Consider the following 11,023-nt stretch of genomic DNA (forward strand, 5'->3'; position numbering starts at 1 on the left):
TATATGAAATAAATTTGCTACACTCACTCATTCAATACAAAATAATTTCAACATCCATAATCTCCATAGGACTGGTTTATGCAGTAAGAGAGCAGAAGAGCTGGTTGCTCATCAAAAGGGCATGTCGGTCCGGATCTGTCTCGTGAGTGGTAGTTTGACAATCCTTGCATTAAAAGATGTTGGTAATTTTGTCAATTGCGTTTTATTTTTCTGAAATTGGTTAAAAACAGACGAAAAGTCGATAAAAAATTTAGTGATGAACGATTAAATGTGACTGATTAAACGAATTCAAGGTGAACGATTTAGTTAACTAAACGAATTCGAAAAAATGTACGATTATAGTGAACTTGACGATTAAAAAATGTGAACAAAAACATGCCCACCAAATACTGTAAATTCTTCATCGCAATTTTTGGTTTCAACTTGTACAAAATTGTAATTTGTACCCAATATATGTATATATATCCTAAATAAGTATATTATTAATAGTAAAACTAGTAATAGGGGGTGAAATAAATAAATAAAATAAAACTGTGTCTTCATTAAATATTTACATCATAAGTAATATATTATGGAAGAGACCATAACTAAATACATAGGATCATAGAAGCATTTCATAAACGAAGGACGTTCAATTTATTGAATGTTGTTCATCAACGGTATATAAATAAAGAAGAGGAAGAAAAGGAGTAGAGTAAAAAAAGAGAAAAGAAAAATGAGTGAATCATCTGTTTGCGCTTTTAGCGCGCAGTGACGTCACTCCTAATTCTAAACAAACAGTAATAAATAAGTTATTATTTCCTATTTTCCTATTATGGGAAGCTCGGGTAGCAAACCCACACAAGGGCTTGTGGAAAATAAGACGAATCCTTTCCCTGCAAAAGTAAGCAAAATTTTCATCGATGGGATTGAACGAACAAAGGAGGACATCCTCCGCGATAGAGTCAAACATGTGTTCAAGTCTCAAAGCTTTGATGATGTGGTCAATAATGCCCAAGATGCTCGTATTCGGCTTCAAACCTTGGGATGCTTCTCAGATGTCGTTGTTCAAATTGATACATCAAAGGAAGGAGGTCCTCAGGTAGGTTTAGTACAGACAAATTCCAACTCAAAATCCAAGATAATATTAATAAATATCTAACATGTGGTCCGTCAACACAAAATGAATTTTCCCATAATGAAATGTGCATTACATTTGTAATATTCCACATGTTATTGTCCATTTCTATCTATAAATTATTTTTAGTAAGCCTTTAGATGCGCTGCAAGTTGCACTTAAAATAGCCAAAAAAGATTATCACAGTAAAAGAATAATAAATTGATAGATTTTAATTTTTATGTGTTGAAAAGGTGCTACATTGGAGCCAATATAAGTCCCTTTAACCAAATAAAGATATTAAACTATAGCATAAATTTTTGGGTATCTTAACTCACTCCACAGATTTGAATAATAAGCCTAACATATGTAATGCCTCAAATATGTTCATGAAATATTGGTTGTGAGTAATCATAAACTGTAAAGTAAAAAATATATATATTTATATCGTTTTCTGCCGCCCTTAAATCATCTAATTCCTTTTTTAGTGTCATATCTGTGTTCCGTTAACACCAAAGCAAGCTAGAATGATTTTTCTCAAAATTACATTTGTACTCTGACCAATTTCTATTTCTATCAGCAAATAATTCATATTAACCCTTTGGTTCTGTTGCAAATTGCATTTAAAGTAGCTGAAATTCATCGTTACAATAAGAAATTAATAGATTATATTTAAAAGAAGCCATGTCCGGGCCGTTATAAGTGTAATAATGGTTTTATACTATATCTAAAATACTTCAGTATCTTAATTTATCCTTCAAATTTGAATGATAAGCCTATAATTGACTCAAATATGCCAATGAAATATTGAGTTGTATGTATAATATTTAAAGTTAAAAAAAAATATTGGGATTTCCACCTTTTCTTGATTTTTTCAAGATAGCTTTGGTTGTTGACCGCCACATAATATATGGATTTGACATTTTTATATTTGATACATACATGTTGAAATATGTGTATCCATTTCTGTATAGTTCTTAGTTGATAGTAACCCTTGTATTTAACATATTTTTGATTATGCGTTCCAAGTCTCTATTTACTCTTCTAACGGCACTACTTTTATACCTCGTATTCGACCTATGGTACAATATATTCAATAAATTGCATACTAAATGCTTACTGTGTGTCAACATTTTTTATAAGACTATAGAACGTTTACTGACGTAATAAATTGAATCGTAATTGGAGGTGATACCATCCTAGGGGCTTGTATTTGATGTTTTTACTAAATACAATTGACAAATTTTTAATAAATCTTAATGAAACGTCGTTTAATGGCTTTCCGTATTAGAAAAAACTGCATTGGATACTACTTGATACTAATAATAAACGTTAATATTAGAATGGAATCAAAATAATAGCTACTAAAAATCCGTATGAAATGTCTAAATTTATAATATTTTTTTATTGATTAGGAACGAAAAAAGTAAGATAGTATGAGAGAAATATCCAATTATTTCCATTTTAATTGTTAATTTATTGTTTACAATATGCAAATGAAATTGTATAGCAATGTAATAACATGTTTTTAATATATCGAGGGTTGAGAGCCAAATTGTGATAACTCAAAAGTTACAAATAAAATTGTGTTATTGCCTATATGTCATCCTAGAAATATAATATTTAATGTTAATAATAAAAAAAAAAAAAAAAAGAGCAAATTAGATTCTGAAGATAAACTCTCAGATCATTATATTGTAAAAATTATGAAAAACACAATTATTCATAATGAAATAATAGAGTTTTCAAGCTTCATCCTCTAAAGTATATATTTGACTTAGGCCAATTTTGGTCTCAACCCTCGGCATAGAATTATTAATGGATCGTAAGGTTTAAGTCCTGTTATTTATTTTTGTCAACTAATCATTCACTATTTTCCTTAATATTAATGAAAAAGATAATGTTATTACTATAAAACTTAGTTGCTTAGGAAATCCAAAAATAGTCGACATCAATAATACTGACGTACTATGAAAACGCTCTGTTCAATCCATTTCTTAATGCGATGATTTTTTGTGATACATGTTCAAATTATAGTAAAATGTACTCCATTTTATAGCCAATTTGTCAAAAAATACAAAATCTCCTTATCTTTTTATATTTAAAAACAGAATAAGGTTAAAATATCAATTGTCAAAATTATAATTTAAGAGACGTATTTTGAATAATAATCTTGCAAATAATGTAATATAGTACAAGGTTTTTGATTCTGATTTCTGTTTAGGATTTCGGTTTTTGTTTATTGTTTGTTATACCACCTTATTTAGATCTTATTATGTGATCTTCGTCCTAAGAGTGTTGAATTAATAGTTACATTATTAAATTATGATTGCTTCTCAGCAAAGATATGATTATCCCTCCGCAGATTGCTTGACTGAATTCATTTTTTTATGGTTGTATTGCTAATCACTAGTTTTATAAAACGTTTTCGTGTGACTTCAGCATGTTGGTCATTTTATGGGCCTAAACAACTTAGTTTGATAAGTATAAACACCCTTTTTTCATCAATATTAAGGAAAAGTAGTTAACTATTGCTGTGTATTTGAATGTCAAAATGGGACCAACTGATAGAAAGACACAAACCTTACTCCCTATCAAAAATATGGTCATTCCAGATCAAATCAGCGAGGGCATGTCACCCGACCATCTCCTATTTGAATTATTTTTGGCACACAAGCTCAAATTTATAAGTAAATTAAGTGTGCCAAATTTAAAAACATAATTCTGAGTCGTTTCTGAGACATAGATACTCGTCTCAGACCAACATTTTCAACGTCATTTTTATGTCTTTTTACCCTTCGCTTGATTTTTCTTGTGTATTTTTTTATTCAAAAGAGCTAACCTCTTGAAATTTCGTACTTAACTATTTCAAAGTGGGAGAATTCCAAAAATTAGAATATTTGAATTTTTTATTATCTCAATTTTGATTTAAAAAGTAGCAAGTACTTGATCATCAATAAAAAAAGTTGCCCAACTTTTATGAATATGAAATTTTGACAACATTTTCTACATAAATTGGGAAATCACTGTGCAAAAAATCGTGTTGGCTTTTTATCATAGCTCCCAGGGTGGGATCTCAAAGTGAGGTTAGTTTTATCAGGAAATTTGGTTAATTTTACTTACATTTTTATATCTTAAACTTATTTTATGATTTATATAGACTGAAAAAATAAAACTGAACTACAGTAATTCATATGATTGATTAAAAGTTAGCAAATTTGCAAAATAAAATAAAATTGAGTAGTTTATAGTATATCCCTTGTTTATAAAGTTGGACATAAAGTTAAAATAGTTTTTTCATTCTTTTTTTAGACTTTGAACGGTCGTCCTTTCGCTCTTGCTGCTACTGTTATCACAATGGCGTCGAGAATCCCTTTTTAGGGGATTAAAGCCCCCCAATCGTTTCTAAATCCCTCCTCCACCCTCATTATATATCTATTTATAAAAGTAATTAAATTGCTGTGTTCATAACCTTTCGAACTAAGCCTTAAATGACGAAAGCTAGCATAGCTCTTGATCAAACATTTAACATGGGTATTGGGAACCCAACAAACATTATGTCTTGGAGGCCAGATAAGAAGGAGATGGAATATAAGGATGTAAAAGCTTAATACTTATGTCTTTGCTTTCGTCATCTTCATTTGTAACCATGCAATATTGTCGTAAGTCTAAGCAGCAAATTTTGATATATCTCCAGCTACAATCGTATTTGATATGAAATTGATTTTTCTAAAAAGAAAAGTTACCTGGTTAACTGCAGATGGATAAGTAATATCAAGCTCAAATGAATTAAATTCTTCTATAAGTCTCTTACTAGCAGAAATTGGTGGAAAATATTTAAAGTTCCTTGTACCTAGAATGGTCTTTGCATCTTCATACCGCTTCTGCATGTTTTATCGTAATTGATCCGTATCACTTTGATCAAAATAAGGGACATGGTACCTGCTATAACATTTGGCAGAAGTTGAAGAAACAAATTGGACCAAGTATTTTATCTTCTTATGGTCACTGCAGACTAACTCATGCTACCAATCATAATGTGATTTACCGTGACTTGTGGCAAATATTGACCAGGAATATCCAACACTAAAGTCATCAAAATGGTGGAAAAGGTTCCAAAAAAGCCTACAATCCTTATACTTACTTGTGCCACCATCAGAATGTACTTAGTATAGGGTTTTCAAAGATTAAGAAACATTTGGGGGGCTTTAAACCCCTAAAAAGGGACTATTGACGTCATTGTTACAACAGCTGTAGCTAGAGTGAAAGGCCGACAGTTCCAAGTCTTAAAAAAGAAGAAACAAACTATTTTAACGATATGTCCAACTTAATAAATAAGTGATATACTATAAAATAAATATATATTTAAAAAAAAGTTCTAATAAGTATTAAGAATGACTCTAGTTCAGTATTCTTTTTTCATTCTATATAAATCATAAAATAAGTTTAAGATATAAGAACGTAAATAAAATTGGACCAATTTACGGAGAAAAGTAACCTAACTTTAAGATCCTTGGCACAGTGATACCCCCTATTTATATAGAGCATATTCCCAAAATTTTATATTCATAAAAGTTGGGCAATTTATTTTATTGTTGATCAAGTACTTGCTAGTGTGTTTCATATTTTTTTTAAATCAAAATTGAGGTCATAAGAAATTTAAATATTCTAATTTTGAATTCATTTTTGGAATCCTCAAACTTAACAATAGTTACTTACCAAATTCAAAGAGGTAAAAAAGTAAAAGTAGAAAGACAATAAAGCGACGTTGAAAATTTTGGTCTGAGACGAGTATCTATATCTGAGAAACGACTCAGAGTTATGTTCTGAAATTTGGCACTCCTAATCTACTCATGAATTTAAGTTTGCCAAAAGTCATTCAAAAAATATCGGGTGACATTTTTTGGATGATTTCGTTGATTTGACATGGAATTGCACTATATATTATCTAATTTCTAATTGTTTTACATATCATGCCACTAGGTTAATAGAAATACAAATTTATGCCATCGTGTAATCACTTATTGGGCTTGCTAGAATTTTCAATTTGATGTACCTTACCGTCTGCTGGGCAATAAATCTTTATTAAACTTTATGAATAAAACAAGATTTTGAATCATCCATGATACCAATGATAAACAGTGATATTTGAATTGAATCAAAGTATGTACTGAAAATCCCCAATGAAATCTCTCAATTTACGCAATTATTATTATTTTTGATGGATTAGGGACGAAAAAAGTAAGATTATTGGAGTGAAATATCTTATTATTTCAATTATAAATGTTAATTTGAGGGATGTTTTCGCCCTTTTAAAAATGGTGAGCACGCTCCCGCTCGTTATTCAAAACAATGAACGCCCTCTCGCTCAATGATTTTGAGCGCCGCTCACTAATTTATATGCACAACCCCTACGTCGTATCTAGTAATGCCATAGGCAATAATAACTACGATGTTGATCTACAATTCTACTCGGAGTCCAACAAAGAGTTACTTTATACTTATATGTCCTTTTTTTCTATTCAAGAATGTATGAATTTTTATAATTGCTTTTGAAAGTAAAAAAACCCACATATATTTATGTAGTAACTACAAAAAGCCATAATAATATTATTTTCATTTATGGTCATAAATATAAATTTACATGCAAAGTTCGGCTAGTTTATTTTAACCATTTTGTTTTCCTTCTAGTTTAATGAAATTCTTAAATTTGTTATATTTTAGAGGTGGAACTTTACCTGAATTTGATTTAAAGTTAGTGAAATTTATGATCAGCAATTTTTAAATTTTATTAAGTCCTTCGAGGATCATAAGAAAATATACAAAAACATTCTTATTAAAAATACAATAAACTATGTCTTTATGACATCCGATACCAAAGAACAGTCCTACCTGTGGATCAAAAAGGGCTCTAGGACACTCAAAAAGGCTCTGACTTCAAGATTAGATTATGATAATCCCCTTGTTTGACTCTCAAAAGTCTGATGGACTTGAACTCTGTACCTAATGGCACAACAGTTAATACCAACTATTACAATAGGTTCTTGTCCAAGTTCTTAAGGAACCGGTCTAAAGGCTCCTCAATTTTCAAAATCGTCATTTTGAATTACTCCCGAATAAGCCTTTTATGTTTTAATTTTGAATAACTATTCGATGCTTTGTACCCTCGAAGTTTTTCAAATTATACACTTGACGTTTTGTACGTTCGACATTTTGTCTTTCACCATTATGTCTGAGCACCCTAGATAAAAGCTATTCAATTAGTGTCTCGAGAGTAAATTTTGAGTGGAATTTCATTTATAATTCTTAGGAATCTATAAGTTTCATTTTCCTTTATGACGTCGTTATTTGTTTCCAAAATGTATCGGCTTGTAAATGTAAATATTTCCTACTGACGATTTTTCTTTGCCGACCTAGAAGCAATGATTTGGAAATAAAACTGAATAGTCATGGCATTTTTTCATTAAGTTGGATCACTCAAGGACTATCTAGATGAATTTGAAGGTGTTGATTATAAAGATAGACGTGAGAGGCTTTAAATATGATTATTTCTAAAATGTTTAATTTTTGTTTTGTTAACTACAGGGTTGATCCTATGTAGTTATACACATTTTATTTCTTTTCAAGAGTAAAATTTAAATGAGAGGTTTTGAGAAGACATTTATTTAACAAAACCATCTGAAAACGTGCTCGTTACAACTTTTATTATATATGTGAGACCTTAGCTCTAATTAATGCCTCAATACGAGGCCTAAATCCATTGCAGATCTTGACAATGGAGTCAGACTCGAGCTTGGCCCACTCGTTCTTGATGGAAGCATTTACAAACTGGAAACTCATGTGAGATGTAGCACACACCCTCTCCACCAGATGCGCCTAGATAGACTAGTCAAAAGAGTTTCTGTCTGGAGAGGAAGTCGGGCACATGTTGAGGCCCGACATTCCGGAAATTTGTCTCTCAGGAAGGCATGGGTATTAGTGGTGCGATGACACGGAGCTTCGTCTAGAGTGATAACAAAGTTGTCCCCTAACTTTTCTATGGCCCAAGGTAGCACTTTTTTATCCATAAGTTTGATGTAAGCATCTGCATTGACCTGCTCCTTCCTCTCCACAACAATGGGAGGGAAGACTTCGCCTGTGCTGGCCTCTGGATTTTTTATTCTTGAGGATATGTATCACTGAAGTTGAGACATAGTCTGGATGTTTGGTTGTGATATAGGGGTTGTTCTGCTTATTCACAGTGGTATTAACGGTGAAAAAATTTTCATCAGAAAAGAGCAAGACTTTGCCCGAATTTTTGTGGGTCATAAGAAAATTGAGAATCTTCTTTGCTCTTTCCTAGTGTCTCAGGTTGCTTTGTTAAGAGATAAGACGTCTTGTTGTCCTCCTCCGTGGTTTTGCACCAATGACATTCTGGATTCAAAATAAATAAATGTGTACACTAAATAAAATCTGACCTGTATAAGAATAACAGAATATTTCAAGAAATAACTTTTTGACGAAATGTTTTTCATCTTGTGTAACAATATTTAGATGAAGTATGATTCCGAAATATGTCAAATAAGCTTTTATTTCTTCTTGTTTTTTTCATATGACTTTCTTAACACATTAAGTTCAGTCCCGTTGTACAGGCTTGCGGCAACATAATTTCCGTTATCCAAAAGGCATTAAATAAGTTTTATCAAATTGAAATGTTTTTTGTTTTTTTTTCATAATGATTCAGAATTATGATTTAAATTCTGTATTTATAGCAAGCATTTTGATTCAACTTTAAACTTTAACTGAATGAGTGATTTCAAAATGGTATAGTACTTTATTTTCTTACCATATTGTACATAGGTTTTAGAGCCATTTTGCTCAGGTTCTATATCATGTGTAAGTGTTTTTCAACTCTTCACTTCATGTTTTTCAGTCAATCTAGCATTATTTTAATTTAAAAATTTCTAAACAACATGCTAATTAATTTTATTGAAGATGTGAGACATTTTATTTTTAAAAAGTATCTAGATATTATGTATTTTATTAATTTAAGATTTTTTACTTTGTACTTGTTTGTCTTGTAAAGATCATCTTTTTAAAAAAAGTCAATTATGAAAATTTGTCTGCACGATACCAAATATTTATGTGATCTACATGACAAAGCAATTCTTGAGGTATAATTGATAATAACTGCTTATACTATTTAATTAATAAGTTTAATATATGTAATTATTAAGATATACATGTTACGTTCATAGTAAATTTGCCATTATTTCTTATAGGATTACGAGATAACATTCAAAGTCAAGGAGCTGGGAAGAATCAAAGGCATAGTCAATACTCTATTTGGAAATCAGCAAGGTTCATTACAATGTGGATTGGTTTTTCCAAATATCTGGGGCAGAGGTGAGCGTTTCAGTGCTGACTATACGAGAGGATTTAGAGAGTGCATTACCTTCAATGGAACACTTACGAAGCCTCTTATTCACAACTCAGCTATTGGTGCTAGTGTGTTTCAGCAAATGGCCACATATCCTAATTCAGGTTATAAGGAAACGAATAGAGGCATGGCTGTAGATTTGACTTTTATGACTGGTCCTCAGATGGTTCACAATCTTAGTTATGAAGGTGTGTGGAGGGATTTAAGATGTGCTGGAAAGGAAAGTGCTTTTGCCATAAGAGAACACTCTGGACACACTCTTAAATCATCTATCAAGCACATTTTTACTGTTGATAAGAGAGATGACCATATTTTTCCAAATGAGGGATCATATTTTCGTGCCAACCAAGAATTTGCCGGTCTTGGAGGCAATATTGGATTCTTTAAAAGTGAAGTTGAACTTCAAACTAATATTCCTTTGATTGAAGAATTGGTTCTTCAAGTAACGCTGAATGGGGGAAACTTAAGACCTTATCAAGATTCTGAAAAAAACATCACTGTCGCAGATAAATTTTTCATTGGAGGGCCCTTGAATGTGAGAGGCTTTGAACAGCGCGGACTTGGTCATCATATTGATGGAAATGCTATTGGTTGCTCCTCATTTTGGGCTTCAGGTCTTCACTTGTTCCATCCAATTCCTTTAGGAAGAGGAGGATTTGGAGATTTTTTCCGGATTCATGGTTTTCTAAATGCAGGGAATGCTCTTCATGAACTAAGCGCAGATGCTTTATTTCGAGACACTAGAATGTCATATGGATGTGGCCTTGCCTTCAAGCTTGGAGGTATGGCAAGAATTGAACTTAATTATTGTATTCCAGTCTCTACCTACAAAGGAGACAGATTATCACCTGGTTTTCAATTTGGTGTTGGTGTTAACTTTCTTTAATCATCTCACATACCTTCGTCACTTTATGAAATTAATATGATAATGTGGACTCGTGTAGTCAGTTTTATAGACATAATATGTGATAGACTTTTTTCCTTTGCGAATTATTAACAGAAAATAAGTTAGTTCTGAGTCTTAATTATATTCTAAAAAATTTCCAATAAAAATAATCATTCTTTATTACTATTTTATGAATCTATATAATATTTGACATGCTTAATTAAAGTATGAAAAATTTATTATATACAAGTGTACCATATTTAGTGGAACTTAAAAGGCCAAATATAAAAGGTCTACAAAAATATTTTTCATTTACTTTTAAACAATAATACTGATCAAAGAAACAGATTACAATGGAATGCTACATTATAAATATTTTTTTAGTATATTAAAGGTAAGTTTAATATTTTTAGGAGATTCAACGATAAAAAACGGAGTTCATTTTGTCGTTCATATTGTCAAGGGGTCTTTTATTACCATTTTCCCCCCGAAGATTGCTACAATTCAATTCTCTATTTCTAAAGGTATAATCATTATCTTAGAGGGTGCCTAACCTAAGAAAAAATCAAAATATATTAAACATTTATGTATTTATTGTTGTTAGTATATTGATTACTTTCTA

The 11,023-nt window shown here is 31.0% G+C and overlaps 1 protein-coding gene across 2 annotated transcripts; it reads left to right on the forward strand.

The window, feature by feature from the left end:
• Positions 1 to 722: 722 nt before the first annotated feature.
• LOC121132536 (sorting and assembly machinery component 50 homolog B) lies at positions 723 to 10,581 on the forward strand. Of its 2 annotated transcripts, none has more exons than XM_040727958.2 (2): positions 723 to 1,081; positions 9,358 to 10,581. In XM_040727958.2, exons 1-2 carry the CDS (start codon positions 815 to 817, stop codon positions 10,399 to 10,401), a joined length of 1,311 nt encoding a protein of 436 aa, XP_040583892.1. In that variant the 5' UTR covers positions 723 to 814; the 3' UTR covers positions 10,402 to 10,581. The 2 variants fall into 2 exon arrangements, with proteins under 2 accessions (XP_040583892.1, XP_071750278.1); XM_071894177.1 differs by lacking the exon at positions 723 to 1,081 and adding an exon at positions 9,054 to 9,249.
• Positions 10,582 to 11,023: the final 442 nt, after the last annotated feature.

This window comes from Lepeophtheirus salmonis, chromosome 2 (genome assembly GCF_016086655.4).
Source record: "Lepeophtheirus salmonis chromosome 2, UVic_Lsal_1.4, whole genome shotgun sequence".
NCBI lineage: Eukaryota > Metazoa > Arthropoda > Copepoda > Siphonostomatoida > Caligidae > Lepeophtheirus > Lepeophtheirus salmonis.